The 17628-nt window shown below is 42.6% G+C and overlaps 1 protein-coding gene across 2 annotated transcripts in view; it reads left to right on the top strand.

The window, feature by feature from the left end:
- The first annotated feature begins 2320 nt into the window (after positions 1 to 2320).
- Jak2 (Janus kinase 2) overlaps positions 2321 to 17628 on the top strand; it is a 70288-nt gene continuing 54980 nt past the window's right edge. The window contains exons 1-2 of one of the 2 annotated variants that reach the window (XM_051199950.1): positions 2321 to 2403; positions 12004 to 12254. In XM_051199950.1, the coding sequence (XP_051055907.1) occupies positions 12029 to 12254 (226 nt within the window). In that variant the 5' untranslated portion in view covers positions 2321 to 2403; positions 12004 to 12028. The remainder of the gene's footprint in view (positions 2404 to 12003; positions 12255 to 17628) is intronic. The other variant, XM_051199951.1, reaches the window with a different exon arrangement.

Here is a 17628-nt window from a genome sequence, read left to right as displayed (position 1 = left end):
GATCTCTGATACACAGAGTAAAAAGGGCTCAACATTCATGACTAGTACCGGCTCAGTCCTACTTTCTAGACGAGGACAAATAAGTTAGTTTTTCTGTGTGGGTTAATAGAGGACTGGAACCCTATAAGCTTATCGACCATCATTTATCTTTCCTTGCCTACTTTATCTTTTTGCTTTGGTGATGCTTACTTAAACTCTGCACGGTGTGGTGGTGCACACCTTTCATCTCAGCACTCCCCAGGCAGAAGCAGGGGGATTTTTGTGAATTTGAGGCCAGCAGGCACTACATAGAGAGACATTGACTCAAAAATACAAAAGGAAAGGCAAATGAAAATAAACCACCAGATGTACAATCTGAATAACTGCATCATGTATGTAAGGTGATGTAGGTGCTATAAATGCTTCATTTTGGTCGACAAACCCAGGGCTAAGAGTAGAGGAGGTCCTACACGGAACAGTTGCAGCGACTGCTTTGTCCTCTTACTAGAGCTCCTTTCCTTTACTGTTTTCCATAGACAATTCTTTCTTCGTCCTTAAAAGTGGCAAACACATTCCCTTCTCAGAATCCTTGTCATTGCTAGCTCTTTACTTGAAACCAGATAGTTCCAGGCCTGGGCCATTCTCACCCTTCAAATTTCTGCTCAAATGTCACTCTGGTAGGTCTTTCCTGGTCATCCCAAAATAACATCTCTACTCACTTTTTTCTCTCTCTCTCTCTCTCTGTGTGTGTGTGTGTGTGTGTGTGTGTGTGTACATGTGACTGGCAATCACACACCCAGCACAGTGAAGATTTAATGCATATTTTGTGGCTTCTACGAGACTACAAGCTTCAGCAGGACACAGAATAAAGGTTGCTTTCGTCTCCTATCATTGGGAGCCTGGTGCTTCGCAGGTGGTCTGTGAAAGGTGGTCTGTGAATTCCTCAATGAATGAATGGACTTGGTGGCTCTCTGGGACCTTGCGAGTTTCTTTTCCTTCCTTCCACCCGTTCCCCTTCCCAGAAGTGGTGGCTGACCGATGTCAGTGGCCGATGCACGGGTGACAAGTCCCCTGGGCCGAGCAATTATGGCAGGGAGCTGCATGCACGTGGAAGCGAAAGCAGAAAGGGTGCGGCGAGATCCGGAGAAGAAAAGTCTCCGCGGAGGCAGCGGCCGCCTACTCTATCAGCCCGGGAGCACCGGGGCCTTCCCGGCTCGGCTGACTCATTCCCAGCCGCCTCCTCGGCGAGCGGAGGCCGCCTGCCCGTCCAAGGCAGCGCCAGCCCGCACCCGCCCCGCTCCTCCTCCTCCTCCTGGCGCGCTCACGCCCGGGGGCTGCCCGGGAATCTCCACGCGCGCCTCCGCTTCCCGGGAGCCCGCAGCCGCGGCCCGCCTCCCCGCTCCGGCCCAGCCGGGAGGAGCGGGCCCGCGGGCGGCGCAGGCGCAGTGGGGCGTGCACCCCTCCCCCGTTCCCCGTTCCCCGGACTGGCGAGCCGGCGGCGCCCCGGGTCCGCTGCCCTAGGCCGCCCGCCCGAGGCAGCACCCGCGACGGAGCCCGCCGCGCAGGGGCGACTGAGCCCGCGTCGCCAGCCGAGCCCAGGGGGCGTGCGGCCCCGGAGGGGGGGCGGGGACGGGCTCGGCGGTGGGCGTGGCGTGGGCTGCAGGAAGCCAAGGCAGAGCAGAAAGGGGGCAGCCGCGGCCGCCGACGGCCTCCCGCCGCGCTGACAGGCTGGGCGGGCCCCGGCTCTGGGCGAGCTCGCGCGGCGTCGGCGCCTCGGCCGCGGCCCCGGCTCCCGGAGGAGGCGCCCGTCGGGGCGAGGGCTGCAAGGCGGCTGCCGGGACCGCCGCTGCGGGATGTGAGTGCGGGCCGAGCCCGCGCGGCGCGGGAGGGCCCCCGAGGGCCCAGCCTGGCGGCCGCTCGCCCCTGCGCCCGGCCCGGGGGCTCCCTGGACCTCGGCCCGCCCGACGCGACGCGGAGGAGCAGCCCCCGCGTTCTTGTGTGGCCCGACTCGTGTCGCCGGTGGGTTCAGTCCCTGGCTGCTGGATGCGGGCGGGCGGGCGGGCTGGCGCGGGGCGGGCAGCGGTTCTCCCCTCGATCCCTCGTCCTGCTGCCCACTTGCCCCTGCTACTGACGGGGGACCTGAGGGCAGCGGGTTCCCAGCAGCCTAGGAAGGAGTGTCTGGCTGTTGATCAATGTTTGCATCCCCGTGTGCCCCAACACCCGATCCCCTCTTTCTTATCCTTCTGTAAATTTTTCTAGGCATCTAAGCGCCAGGAAAGGGAAAAAAGAGCATCTCTTTGCCCTGGGTTTCTGAGGTAGTGACTGCCTCTTCTGTTTTTAGGTTCCAGAAGCAGGCGACGGGAACAAGATGTGAACTGTTTTTCCTCCCCTGAAGAAGAGGCCCTTCCTTCCCCTCCCGCGACGGTGGGTGTACGAGCTCCGGGTTGTGTGATTGCTGCAGTTAAAGGCAAGGGTGTCTGCGATCCGCAAGCCACTGCTTGCTAGGGAGGCTGGATGCTTATGTAGAACAGCAGGGGTAATTGTTGCTTACTCCGAACATGGCAGTGCTGAACTTTTCCTGTTGCTGTGGGAGAGTAATTGGTTGGTATTTATTGTGTCTCCTGGATCCTTTAAGAAGCATTCTTTGTTGGTTTTACAGAGTGACTTTGCGGAGAAAAATAAATCGCCCCCTTCTCTTTAGGTAGCCCGAGTCTTAATTTCCAAAATTAATAAGAAATACCTATTGAGGGAACACACCGGTTATTTTTTTTGCTGGGTGTCTGCTGCCACACTGAATGCTTCCTGTATTCACCTGCCTAAGCTTGCTATATCAGTTGAATGTACGCAGTCTGCTTTCCGGTTATTCATCTGTCAGGGGAAACTTCTGAATGAAAGGATAGGAGCAGCTGAGTGTGTCCCAGAGGGGAGGAGAATTGTGCAGAAGGAAAACAGAAGTTGGGAATAAGCGAGTCGGAGGTTGCTTTTGGTTTCATAATTGGTTTGTACAAGTGAGCTGTTTGTTGGCTTACTGCAAATACTCGGATACAATTCACAGCAGATTTGAAAATGAATCACCGATTTTTTGGTCCTTCTCCATGTTCTTCACCTGTTTACCACCCACTCCAAGTGTTAGGATCATTTGGCTGTATGTGAATTTGCCTGCGTGTGCGAGCTACATTGGCAGACTCGATGTGTCCAGGACTTATTCTCATAAGAGTACATAATAGTGCTACAGCGTTTTTACCTGTACAGGAGAGCTACAGTATGTGCTGGCTAGATAAGGACTTATGTTTATTTTTGTTTTTATGGAGTGTTATGGAACTCCGTTCTGAAGACCAGGCTGGTCTGCTACTCAGAAATCTGCAGGTCTCTGCTTCCCCAGTGCTGGGATTAAAGGTTCGAGCAGCAGCTAACCATCACCTGGTTTGGATTTGTTTCTTTTAGTGTCTTTTCCTTTGTGATCTGAAGGTATATCTTCAATATGGAAAGCAAACATGATGCTTTGTTTCTCTACTTCACCCAGATAGGTTATTCTTGAAAGATAGGATCCTTTTCTGGCAAAATACGAAAGACCAATGGCTTGCCTGTTAGGTCTGAGTGTGTCGGCTTTGTTTAGAATGGTGGTGTTCTGTGCATTTAAGAGCGGTATTACTTACAATTTATTTACGTAGATGATTGTGTGAGGATTGATAAGATGCATGCAAAGTAGTAAATGGTTTGGCCACTTTTTGAAAGTCTTAGGTACTCACACCTGGGCAGGTACAGGAGGTAAAGCTGGGTGGTGCACAGGTCACTGGCCAGTGGCTTTTCTTCCTTAGAGTAAGGGGAAACTATATACTAGTGTATTTACAGCCTATGCACGGAAGGCTTTGCTGCCTAAGCCCCATTGTGCTGCCCTCTTGTGGATAACTGTGCAAAGAATTTTCCTTTGCTCCTCCTCCATAGCTGTTTTTTTTTTTTTTTTTTTTCCCCTTTTTAGGCTCCTTCACTTAGTTCTCAGTTTCCCAAACTGTGTGCCAGGTGCCTTGAGCACCAGTGAGTTCAGGCTTCCACTGGTTATTTGGGGCTATTTTCAGAGTTAGAAAGCTCCATCCATTTTTACGCTGGCATGTCTTTGTAAGGCTGTATTTTCAGAGTTTGGTATGTGAAAAGCAGCTATTTAGTATTTGACAGTGAATTTGGAACAAGAAATGTCAATACCAATGATTGAGGATTTTTGGGTACCCCAAAAAACACCACACCCTAAGAATATTAATGCTAAGTTGTTTAAGCCTACTTTAGTGTTTCCTTGGCTTAAAACCATTAGGAGTCCCCAAATGAGGATGGTTTGGTTGCAGTAGGTTTTTCTGATAAAGTTTTTGATTCATAGCTAGTATCCGTTCATAATGAATGGTAGTACTTCTAATAATGCCTGTGTGATTTCTGCTAGGTTCTCTCCTTTTGTGTACTCATTACTCGAGTCATTTCATAGCTTTTATTTTATTATACACAGGTCTCTTGCTGCTATGTTTTTAATGATCTTTTTGTCCCAAATGAAAACTGTTATTTTATGCTACTACTATAATTTGGATCTTGAATGTCTCTCAAAGGTTTTTGTGTTAAAGCCTTTGTTACCAGGCTTTGGATTTCAGGAGACCATGGGTTAATGGGCAGAGGGGAGATGCTATGATGCTGTGATCCTGACTTCTCCTCTGGGTGCTTCCCTGTTGCCATGGCAACCAGGTCTCTACCCTTCTTATTGTAATAATTCTTTGTTGAACCAAAAGACAGTTTTTGAGCCCTTTGCATTTCCCCTCCCCGCAATCTCGTAGAACAATTGCCTCATGTTTGTAGTGTCTGTGTGGCTGTAGGTGAGACTTGCCAATATTATCTGAGAAGAATCTGCACTAATAGTGCTCAGGTTAGCCCTTCCTGATAATCTCTTTGAGGCTCTATTAGGCCTTTATTCATTTCAAGACAGGTTTTAGGTGGGTCCTCATCCCTTCCAAGCTACTGTAGAACTGTTCCTTACTCCAGCAGGTCTTAAAATTATGTACTGGACTTATTGAAACATCTACTGTTGGGTTCTGTCTCCAGAGTTTCTGTTTCAGTGGGCCTGGAGTGGAACCCTTGCATTTACATTTCTTATATGTTTCCAGATGAGACAGTGATTTTGACCTGGGGACCACGACACTTCGAGAATCCCTGATTTAAGCTAGGTTGGCAGTGTTTTTCTGTTAAAGACCAGATAGTTTTTAAACTGTGTTGCAAGATTGTCTCTTTTGCCACTCTCCAGTGGTGCCTGTGTAAGGCAGAAACAGTCATAGGCAGTACATAAAAAAACAGGCATGCTGGGTTCCAGTAAAGGGCTGTTTACAAAAAGAACAACTGGCTGAATTTGGCATATAAACTAAAATATGAAAATTCCCAGTGTACATTATTACATAATACCACAACCTGGGTGATTTACTGCAGGTCTTTCATTCATTTAGTTTAGAGCGAAACTTATTGAAAGAGCTGTCTGTCTTTTTAAAATTCGCTCTTAAAATTTATTTATTTTCTTGAGCAAGTAGCACATTTAACTTTTATAATTCAAAAGCAGTATCTTTTGTTTCTGTGTTATTTTGTTTGAGAAACAGAAGAGGGATTGTTGGATTAAAAGTGGTATGTGTTTCTGATTGCAACACATACATATTGCCAAGTTAGTGTAGAAACACTAAATGCTTTTTATATCTCGACTGTAGTGTTTTCAGGTGGTCTGACTCTAGCCAACTGGAGACATGAAAATCATAAGCTGATCATTTGACTAGCTTTCAATTCTGTTTTGAAATCTGTGTGTTCCAGAATCATGTCGTGCACCTTCTTCCTGTACCCTGGTTTTTAACACCCTGATCCCTGTGAATAACACTATGCTTTTTGTTGGCCAAATTCTCTTTCCCCCAGTCTTGTGTGTGCATATGCTTGAATGCTACAGGGATGCAGGTGCCAGGGAAGGCCGTAAGAGGGCACCAGGTCTCTAGAAGCTTCTCTTAGAGGTAGGCATGGGGCACCAGACAGGGCAGGTAGAAATCAAACTTGCGTTCTCTGCAAGAGTTGGGAGCCCCTTTAACCCTGAGCCAGGTCTCTTAAAATTCTTTTCCTTGTAAAGGTGGAGCCCATGTTTTGTTGTGTATGAAACGTCTAAAAACTTCCTGGGCCAATAACCGTGACCACTCTTTCCTTGTCACCTTTGCTGTTCTTCAGTGAAGAATTTAGTACTAATTATACATTAATTGAATGGAAATTACAGGCTTAGGAAGTGTGAGGAACATTTTAGATTTATTAATTACAGACATGAGGATGGTAAGATCCCCTTATCAAGCCTAATTAGTTTGCAATGAGAATGGGTTACGAGTCATTTTTAGTTTTCTTGGCTTCTAGTTTAACACTTTGCCAACCTATTATGTTATTTTCTCACTGTCATTTGTCCAAAGAGTGTTTTAGAATTATAAGGAGTAAACTTGGATCATATTAGATTATAAAATGATTGTATGTATATACATGCATAATTAAACTTCATTACAGCTCCTATTTAATCTTAATTTATTTGACATCGCTTTGGTTCCAGGGACTATGAATGAAATAATTAATGAAACATGATGCTCCTTACCGTCAAGAAACTTTCAGTCTGGTGATGAAAGAAGATCAATAAACAAAAACCTTTGAGAAGTCAGAACTGATGGCTTCTGGGTAGGGGCAAGGACAGGTGGAGAGGGATCCCGACAGCTTCGTGGAGATGATGAGTTCTAGAGGGTTTTGGGTGACATGGATGAGCATGGTCCAGACCATGACTACACTGTACACTTCATTTTATACGTGGGGGAAATCTATTGCGGTAAATAAGGATCAGGATAAACAAACAGGCCGAATAGATGTTTATTCAGGGAGAAATAACTTACAACCTAGACAGATGAACACCAGGAAATTCCACCCGATCCTCTCCTGTCCAAGTCACGCCAGAAAGAGAGAGCCTTTCCTGGCCCCCTCCGACCTCCTTCCACAGGTCACTTCCGCCCATGGCTCCACCCCCCAATGGGTGTGGTCAGTGCCACAGAAGGACTATCTCACTACAGAAATCCTATAAATACAGATCAGAAATAACTTAGATGCAAGTTCAGAATTAAGTACTTGAAAATACCAGCATTTCAAGAGCTAGCAAATTCAAAGTCAATAGCTTACAGCTACCTCTCTCTCACTAGTGTATTTTGAGTTTACCTTTTTTTGTTTTTAAAAAATGTTCTTTTTGGTTTAATATATTTATATATACCTTAATGAACTATTCAATTTTGCTCAGTGTATTTAAAGTGGTTATCTTAAAGCTTACAGTTTTCTACAACTTACTATTCTATTTTTAATATTTATTTTGTTACACAAAAGCTATAGGTTAATCAGGCGGTGGAAGCTCATGCCTTTAATCCCAGCACTTGGGAGGTAGAGGCAGGCAGATCTCTGTGGGTTCAAGGCCACCCTGGTCTACAGAATGAGTTCTAGGAAAGCTAGAACTACACAGAGAATACCTGTGTTGAAAAACCAAATAAATAAATAAATAAATAAATAAACACCCCCCCAACAATGAAAAATCAAAACCAAAACAAACAGACAAGAAAGGCAGGCCTGGTACAGACTTGTGCTACTAATCACTAGAGGGGCTGCAGCAAGTTCCATTAGGGCTACAGAACATCTTCAAGGCTAGTGTGGCTAACCTGTGAGACCCTGTCTCAAAATTTTATATCTTCAAAAAGGATTCAGAAAATAAAGATCAGTGGTGGGACACTTACCCAGCATGTGTGAGGCTCCATGTTTAACCCTCAGGATGCTGAGCACACCTTCAGATTACACGTACCAGTAGTGAGGGCACCTTGCTGGGTCCTTGTGTAGAGATTGGGGCTTTTTTTTTTTTTTTTTTTTTTTTTTTAATGTTTCGAGACAGGGGTTCTCTGTATTGCTTTGGAGGCTGTCCTGGAACTAGCTCTGTACACCAGACTGACCTCAAAATCACAGAGATCCTCCTGCCTCTGCCTGTCATGCTGGGATTAAAGGTGTATGCCACCAACGCCAGGCTGAGACTGGGGCGTTGTCCTGACTGAGTAACATGGACTCAAGTTAACTTACTGCTAGCCATCTCTTCTCTGTCAGTGAGCTTCTCACCAGATGCTGTCTGATGCTATAGCATTAGATGAGTTAAAGGCTTAGGAAGAAGCGCTGGTCGTGCAGGTTTTCAAATGCTGCGATGGAGCTAAGAATCTTATTTTTGTTCTGACTGGGTCTGCATCATATACCTCTCCAGGCTGACATTTTAACTTGGTATTGTCAGAACTGGTTCTATATATAGACAGCCAGGTAGGCTAATGTTGAGATTTACTACAAATTAGGGAGAAGTGAAGACAATATGGGTGTGTGTGTGTTGTGTGTCTTGGGGAATTGTTGGGGTATGTTAAGGTTTACGGTGAGGTAGAGAATAGTGAAATGTGTATGCAAACCACATTTCAAGAAAGATAACCACTTTAAAATTTAACATAATTCCATTTTATTTCAGATTTAATTTTTTTTCTTTTGAGATGTCTGCCTCTGTAGCCCCAGTTGGCCAGGAGTTCAACAGATAGTCTAAGCTGACCTTAGATTCACGATGATTCTCCTGCCTCAGCCTTTTAAGTACTAGGATCACAAGCACGAGGCACCATACCTGGCTTTAAAATGCTTTAAAATGAATTTTTAGTTTAAGTGTGGCACATCCCTAAGTACAGCCTGACAGGAATCCTCACCAATCACATCAAGAGTGCAGAGTAGTGCTGACATCAGGTGGCCTCCTGCTCATTTTTTATCCCTCACTGTCACAGTTCTGCCATGCTAACCATTGTCCTAACTGTCACCATATGCAAGAGCAGCTGAGAGCTGTGGAAGTAGCTTGAGAGGCTCCTGTAGTAACTAGGGTTCTGCTAATAGAAATCAGGAATGACAAAACGGTAACTTTTGAATGCCTGGTTGCTTAAATTTGCCTGGAATAGGAAGTAGAGACGTGAAGCTTTTGATTAAAAGCATACTGGAAATTTTCATCATGATAAATAAAAATAAGCTAACACCATTGCCAAGACACTGTCAAACTTGGCTGCATTAAATGGAACCAAACATCTTAAATCGCTAGTTGGAAAGACATGACAACAGATTACCATGACTGCTTGATAGATACAGAGCAGTGCAGTAAAGTCTTTCAAATGTGTCAGAGCAGAAGGCCTGCAGATAGAATTTTGAGAGTAAGGGAAATTCTTTTTTCAAAGATTTTGAAAACCCCATGGAGACTACTAAAAGTGTACTTCAGTGGGAAGAAATGAGTCCAGAAGGAAGTCATAGAATCACAATGTGAACACAAACAGATGCATTTAGCAAAATTACTCTTTAGTAATAACTAACGATCTGCTTTAATTGACCTTGTATCTGTTCAAAAACCAACTCTTAGCTTTGTTATATTTTCCATTGTTCTTAAAACTTGTTTCATTTATTTCTGTCTGCTCTTAATTGCTTCTTCCTTTCTTCTAACTTTGAGCTTAAATTGTTCTTCTTTTCCTCATTTCTGAGAGCAATGTTAGCTTGTTAGAGATCTCCCTTTGGTCTTCATGTAAGCACTTAATGTTAACTTCCTTCATAGAAATGCCTTTGCTGTGTGTAGTGGACATGTAGAGCTAACAAAGACTACACACAAATTACAAATATATTTTTAATTATATAAATGTGAACAAATTTAAATTCTTTTAAGGTTTTGCATATTTATTCAAAGATAATCTTCAGAAAGCTTGTAACTTTGTACCTGTTCTAACAGTTGCCAATTGGGAGTTTTGTTGTTGTTTATTTTATATGCTGACAGTTTCATGAGATGTAGATTTTTATAACTAAAGACTAGTTCTAATTTTTCTTTAGTAATTTAAGTCCTTATAGTTGTATGTATAAATATATTTCAAATTGTAATTATTTCTCTTTTTTGAGACAAGGTGTCACTGTGTAGCTCTGTCTGTCCTGGAACTCAATATATAGATCAGACTGGCTTTAAACTTGCAGAGATCTTCCTGCCTCTGCCTCCAAATGCTGGCATTAAAGATGTGTGCCATGCCAAAGTTATAATTCATATTCAGAGGGAAAAGGAGTCTCTCTACTATCCTGGAACTTCCTATGCAGACCAGGCTTGAATTCTCTTAGTAGTTTTTTTCCCTTCTATCAGAGGTAGTTAGAGCAATGCTTTGTGCATAGCAAATGCTTTCAGGTTTTGTTGGATGTTATTTTTATTTATTTGTTTTGCTTTTTCTACTATACTCTCACTATGCGGCTGTCCTCCTCCTTCTGTGGACCACCACTCCTGGTTTATTGTTTGCTGTTATAACTAATACTTTCCTTATGTCCATGATAACATATATTGGAAAGATTGTCAAGTTTTTAATCCCAGGTGTGAAATATTCCAAATAGGCAATCTCATATTTTAGTTGCGAGCTAGGTCCTGGTATAATTGTCTCACACAATGTAAATGAAAAATAAAAATGTGTAAAACAGTACTTATTTTTTAATCTTCTAATATCAAAGGGCAGCATCCTTACTTATGTTAATGGTTTTACAGATCTCCTAAGCTTGAATTCTGTACACTGTCTTTCACTCCCCTGGCTTCCTGCGCATTCATTTAGTCATTGGGTAGCATTAAGTCTTGTGTTTATATTCCTCTCATTGTCTACCAGTGCTGTTCGCATTCATGATCTCCTGTTGCCTATACCACAGCAGCAGCTTTCTAGCTTTATTTCTTTACCTTTCTAATTTGTTGTCTGTGGTATAAAGTTTAAATTCTTTGGTCTGGCATTTGTTTCGTTCTTCAACTTTGTACTATATCAGCCAAGATTGTAATCATTGTAAGTAACTAGATGTCTGGTGGAAGGTAGATGGTTCCTGACACTGATTCTGCTGCTAATCATATCCAAGTATGTTATCTCTTGGCCTTTCTTTCATGATTGCCTCATGGTTTTGAGCTAAAACTTGGTCATAAAAGTCTTGCGCAAATTCAGGTAGAAAGAGGTAAGAGAGAGAAAAAAAAAAAAAAAAAAAGCATAAAGATCATGCTGACAGGATGGGCCTCACAAAGCTCCCCAGTAACTTCTTGAGTTTTATTTTCTGAAACCGATTCATACAGCTAACCATTAATAGGGAAGTAGGGTTCTTTTGGGCCCTCAGTGATGCCCAACAAAATGAGCCTCCATTTCAAAGGAGGAATGCCCCCACAGATACCCATCTGTATTTGCACTTTTCCCAGTGAACTGTTGAACTCACAGCATACTGGTCCACTCTTAAGTACAGCGCATTTCTCTGGACTACATCTAAATCCAATGAACTTTTCAAAATCTGTTTTAAATCTGACTTTCTTTAATTTAGCTCATCAGATAACTCCCATCTGAAATGTTATTTCCCCCTTCACTAAAGCAATTCTCAGGTAATGCATGTAGTAAGGAATGTTTCTATGTGTGAACTCTGCTGTCTGTAATGGATTCTAATGCTTCTTTAAAGATTTGTGTGTGTGTGTGTGTGTGTGTGTGTGTATGCGCGCACGCGCGTGTGCACGCGCGTGTGCATGTACCTCCTGCATGCCTGGTACCTGCAGAGGACAGAAGAGTGTATTGTAGTCATTGGAACTGGAGTTACAGAAGATTGTAAGCCATCTGTGACATGGGTTCTGGGAATTAAACTAGGTCTTCTGGAGGAGCAGTAAGTTCTCTTTATGGCTTAGCCATTTCTAGCTCATGTTTGTTTAGTTAATGCTACACATTTATATTTTCCTGTTAGGTCTACAGCTAGAATTTTATAATTGTCCACTTGAAGCTATGGTATCTTGTGCTGTGCTTTCTGTGTAGTCGTGTACATTGCTTAGTCAGTTGATCTCTTTGGTAGAGTCATGGTTGTCAATAAGACTTCCTTTTATGTGAGGGAAACCTTAACTAATAGTACTTTTTTTGGGGATAACTGTATTGTTTTCTCTAATAGGCCAATGTTCTGAAAAGGACTTTGGATGGGAATGGCTTGCCTTACAATGACAGAAATGGAGCCCACCTCCACATCCCCTGTACATCAGAATGGTGATATCCCTGGAAATGCTAATTCTGTGAAGCAGATAGATCCAGTCCTTCAAGTGTATCTGTACCATTCTCTTGGGAAAGCCGAAGGAGACTATCTGAAGTTTCCAATTGGAGAGTATGTTGCAGAAGAAATTTGTGTGGCTGCTTCTAAAGCTTGTGGTAGGTAGTAAAAATCATCTTTTCTTATTTATAGGTTATTATTTTAATTATGTTACTCTAATACAATTTACATCTGTAAATTATTAGGGCTGTTAGCTGTGTTTTCACATACATAACAATTACAATAACATTACAGAATTTAAAGTGATTGCCATCGAGTAGATGTCAAAACAAATTGGAGCCTGTAAATGTTTTGAGATCACAGATTAAATAATCTGTCATGGGTTTCTCATAAGTCAATCTTTTTAAAAAAGTGATACAGGGTTTGATATATAGCCCAAGTTGGTCTGAAACTGACTATTATATAGCCTAATCTGGCCTTGAACCTGCCTGTTGTCTGGGTCTCTCAAATTCTGGGATTACAGATATGAACTATCATTTCCATCATTATATATAAATCCTGAAACTACATCTTGAGCAGTGTGGAAGTAGACTATCAGTTTGTTGGAATATGTATTTCAGTAAAATTCTTATTTATTTACTTGTATTTTGTGTGTATGTGTATTTTGCCTGCGTGTATGTCTGTGTACCATTTATGTGCCTGGTGCCTGTGGAGGCTGGAAGAGGGTGTGCGTTACAGATGGTTGTGAGCTGCCTCCCAGGCCCTCTTCAAGAGCGTTCAGTACTCTTAATTGTTAAGCCATCTCTCCAGCATCTGGATAAAATTCTTTATTAAATATTTTACAGCTCTAGGCATCAGATCTCTTTTTTTTTAACTCCTGAAGTTCTCTGTCAACCCCATCTATACTTGCCTCCCCCCCCTTCTGTCTCTGTTGTTTTTTGGTGTTCCTTGAAGTCACTTTTATCTTGAAACTCAATGAAACAGTTGTCTTAGTTAGTGTTCTTTCTGTTGCTGTGAAGAGGTTTAGTCCATTGTCATCAAGATATCATGGAGGGGAGCATGGTTGCTGGAGAAGCAGCTGAGAGTTTTACATCCAAATCTGCAGGAAGAAAGAGCCCTGGGCCTGGCATTGGCTTTCTGAAACCTCAGAAGTCCACTCCCCAGTGACACACTTCCTCCAACGTGATCACACCTCCTGATCCTTTCAAATAGTGCTGCTCTGTGGTAACCAAGCATTCCAATCTGTGAGCCTATAGGAGCCATTCTTATTCACACTACCGGGGATTATAAACAAGCACACAGCCATCCCACCTTCTTATATGAGTTCTGGGAATTTGAACTCAAGTCCTGTCCCTTACCCATGAGCCACCTCTTCAGCTCTCTAAGAAAGTTATGTTGGGAATTTCAAAAAGCTGTGTTCTTAATTTTTAAGCTAGTTTAGCTTTTTTTTTTTTTAATAGTGCTGGGGCTGCACCTCAGTGGTAGAGCTCTAAGGCCCTGAGTTGAGTCCTAGCAACACTCAAACATGCACATTTATAAACACACAAATTTAAATCTAAATTTTTTGCATTTCATTTTGGTGAAAGTTTTACCTCAGTCCATATTGAAGATCAAATAAAATGCTTGGCCTTTTTGGTATCATTGATAATTTTTTTTTATTTATCACATTCAGGATATAAGTGAAAAGGCATAAATTCCTAAAATGTAACTATCATCTATAGCGTTTTTAATTTTAGAAGCTAGTGAATAAGGATAAAGTATGTAACAAAATCCATTCTACTTTAGTAATGTTATATAGTTATGAGTGGAGACTGGGAATTTTAGAGCAATGAAGAAGAAGAATTATTATATAGGTGTAAAACTAGATTGCATAGGCCATCTCAAAGATTAACCTTTTTCCTTTCATGACACAGTTAAAGGTAAGTTAATGGAGTGTTTTATACTTTCCTAATAGCTTTGTTTTTGAGGGAGTAGGTGGCTTGCTCTTTTCATGCATAGCACTCACCCATCCACAAAAGCTACTAATAATGCTGGTATTTAACACTAAGCATATAGAGCCGGAACCCTTGCAGAGGACCTAGGTTTGCTTCCTAGCAACCACAACAACCCATAATCCCAGCTCCCTGTGAGTCATTGCCCTCTTCTGACCTCAGAGAGAACAAGGCACCCTTGGTGGGATACAAACACACATGAGGGTAAAACACTTATGCACACACATTTTATAAATCTAAAAATGAGATATAAAGGCTATATAATAAAATTATTAAAATGTTTAATTCTAGTTTAAATTTATAAGTATTTCTTTTTTTTATAAAAATTTGCTTTAGCTGGGCTTAGTGAAACATGCCTTTAATCTTAGTGCTCAGGAGGCAGAAGCGAAAGGAATTCTGTGAGTTCCAGGACAGCCAGAGCTGTGTAGCTAAGTCTTGGACTTAAAGCAGATACACACACACACACACACACACACACACACACACACACACGCACACGCATGCATGTGCACGCATGTGCGTGTGCATTAAGTTCAACAAAATCTTGTTTTACTTTGTTGAAATGCAGTGTAGTTAAATATTTGTTACCCTGATGCTGTTGCTGTACTGCTTGGATCACTGTGGCTTGGTAGTGTGTTACTGTTTATTATAGTGTTGGCATCTGAACCTAGTGTCTTTCCTATGCTAGTCAGGTGCTCCTAACACTCAACTGTCTTTAGTTCTGTAGCATGTTTTGTAAAGAGGAAGTAGTTGTTAAACTTTGTTGTTCTTTTATAAGATTATTTGGCAATTTTAGACCCTTTGTTTTTACCCCGTGAACTCTGGGATTCATTTGTCATTTCGGCGCAAAGGACAGCTGAGACTTCAGTAGCGATTGCAGTGCACATATAGACCCTTTGGGGGATGTTGCTATCTTTTTTAATGTTACCATTTTATTTTATAAAATTAGCTAACTTAATTTAGAAAACATTTCACACAATATATTGTAATCATATTCTTTCCCCTCCTCACCTCCTCCCAACTTTATATTCTTTTTCTCTGTGCTGGGGTTTGGTCTGGTTTCCACTTGTGCAAGTCTTACATTTGCAGTCAGTCTCCAATAGTTCCTGTGTGCATCAGTCCTTTTGTATCAGGAAAACACTGTTATTCTTGGAAATACCAACCATCTCTGGCCCTTAAAATGTTTCCTCCTCCTCTCCCTCATAGATGCCTGAGCTTTGAGAGGAGGGATGTGATAGGGACACTCTAGGCGTGGTGACTGCTCCCAAGTCTTTCAGGGTTAGCCAGTAGCCATTTTATATTCTTTGGTGTTTGATTGAAGCAAGTGGGAGCCTTGGTAGTTGGGAGCAGCACAGGTTCTCACCCTTCCTAATGCTGCAACCCTTTAATACAGTTCCTCATGTTGTGCTGACCCCAACCATATGCCGTTGTTGCTACTTCATCACTGTAATTTTGCTACTGCTGTGAATGGTACTGTAAATATCTGATATGCAGGATAGCTGACCTGCAACCCAGTGTTTGGTTTTACCCAGATCCGTGGAAGAAATAGGCTCACTCAGGGATGAATTTTGGCTTTGCAGTATCAGAGGAGCCAGCTTCTGGCAAACTGACTGACCTTTTTCATTGTTCTACAATTTACACTTAGACAAGCCAAAACCACTTCAAACAAAAGATGTCAGCAGCAGAAGGCAGCATCACAAAAGGCAGTTAAAGGCCAGGTGCTAACACCCGAATATAAGCCAGCTACAGTGTTCTGGGGAAACTTCCATTACAGGACTGCTAAAGCTGTTGCCACCCACAGGTTGAGAACCCCTGCTCAGAGCATTGCAGCTGTGTGTAGCCCTTGTAATAATATTCTTATCTCTACAAATGTTGCAGCTCTTAGGTGCCCACAGGAAGTTGCTGTATCTTAACCCTTAGCCACAACTAGAGTTGTAGATCCCAGGCAGGAGGCTTAGGTATTGACATCCCTTGGTCCTTGACAGTATTACAGTGTTGAAATTGGGGTATCTGAGACCCTTGACCTAAAGGTTTGACAGGTCTCCAGAAGGCTGCCAGTATCATGGGCCTGCACTTCCTCCTCTTCCGCTCTTTACAGAATTCGTTTATTCTCTCTGTACTTCAGCTGTCTCCTTTGCGTGTTTGTGCTTTCGAGCTGGCCTGCCCCTGCTTCAGTTGTAAAGCATTTGGTTACTTTGTTGGTTTTTACAGCTGAATCCACCAACTGCTAAACTGTTGCTGGGCTGCTGCTCCTGCCACTTCTTCCTGTTACCAACTAGATAATAAAGGGCTATTTAAGAGACTCTTTTCATTGGGCTTAATGTTAAAATATAGGGAAGTAGAACAGGGTGATGTCTCTTAGGTGGCTCATTTGCTACAGCTAGAGGTGTTTGGACCAAACCTTCCATGTAAAGGAAGGGTTATACTTTCACAGTCACAGCACTATCCCTTACTGCCAGTCACACAGTCCTTGTCAGGCTGCCAAGGGAAGTGTTTTGCTCTGGCCTGGCGGCAATGGTTACTTGATCACCCTCAGTACACCAGGGCTTATGACAGGAAAAGTTCAGCACAACCTTCTGAAATAGTGTTGGCTGAGACCACTTTAAGAGCAGGGACAAGCAGTTGTGTAGTTTTCTTAAGGAGTCCATGGAGTGCTCAGAATGGCCAGTGTTGGCCAAGGGTAGTCCAGCTGGCTGCTTATCCAGCCTTTTGTTAAAGACAGCCAGGGCAGGAAGAAAAAGTCTAACGGCTGCCAACTAGGGAATCACATTGCCCTGTTCTCCAATATCTGCTCATTTACAGGAAAGTGAGCACGAGTGGGAAGGCTTACAGTAAGAACTCAAAGGCCTAACCATGGACACAGTGAGTTTAACAGTGCTGACATGCTCTCAGTACCTCAGAGGTGGTGGCCTCTCTCTCCTGCCTTGAATGATTAATTCTAATGTATTGTGAAATTAATTTTTTGTTTTAATGTTCTACTTATTATAGTGTGGCCAGAGAAGATAACTGTTGATGGTTTTAACCTTATGAATGTATTGAGACTGTGCAAATCTGGAGTGTTTTTTACATGCACTTGAAGATGTGTTGTGTGGCGGCAAAGCTTTTTGTATGGCTGTTACAGCTAGTTGATTTGTAGTGTTGTTCAAGTTCTTGCCTTTATTGTTCTTTGTAGTTTTCCTGTCTATTGTTGAAAATAGTCTGTTGAATTCTCCAACTATTATTATTGAGTTGTCTATTTTCCCCTTTACTTCTAAATTTTTGCTTCATAGAGTTGTGATAATTGTTCTGTTATGTCTTCTTTTAATTATAATGCTTCCTTGTCTTTGTTAATTTTTCACTTTAAATCCCATTTTCTGGTATTGATAAAACTACATCAGCTTCATTTTGGTTATTACTTTTGTAGATTTTTTTTCCCCAATCTTTCTTCCCATCTCAACCTATTTGCTTGTTTAGATTTTGAGTGAGTCTCTTATAGATGCATGTAATCCTGGAACTCACAGAGATCATCCTGCCTGTCTCCCAAATGCTGAGATTAAAGGTG

Source organism: Phodopus roborovskii, unplaced genomic scaffold, assembly GCF_943737965.1.
Source record: "Phodopus roborovskii unplaced genomic scaffold, PHOROB, whole genome shotgun sequence".
In the NCBI taxonomy this organism is placed as follows: Eukaryota; Metazoa; Chordata; class Mammalia; order Rodentia; family Cricetidae; genus Phodopus; species Phodopus roborovskii.
The sequence above is the reverse complement of the archived record's forward strand: the minus strand, read 5'-3'. Positions and strand labels throughout refer to the sequence as shown.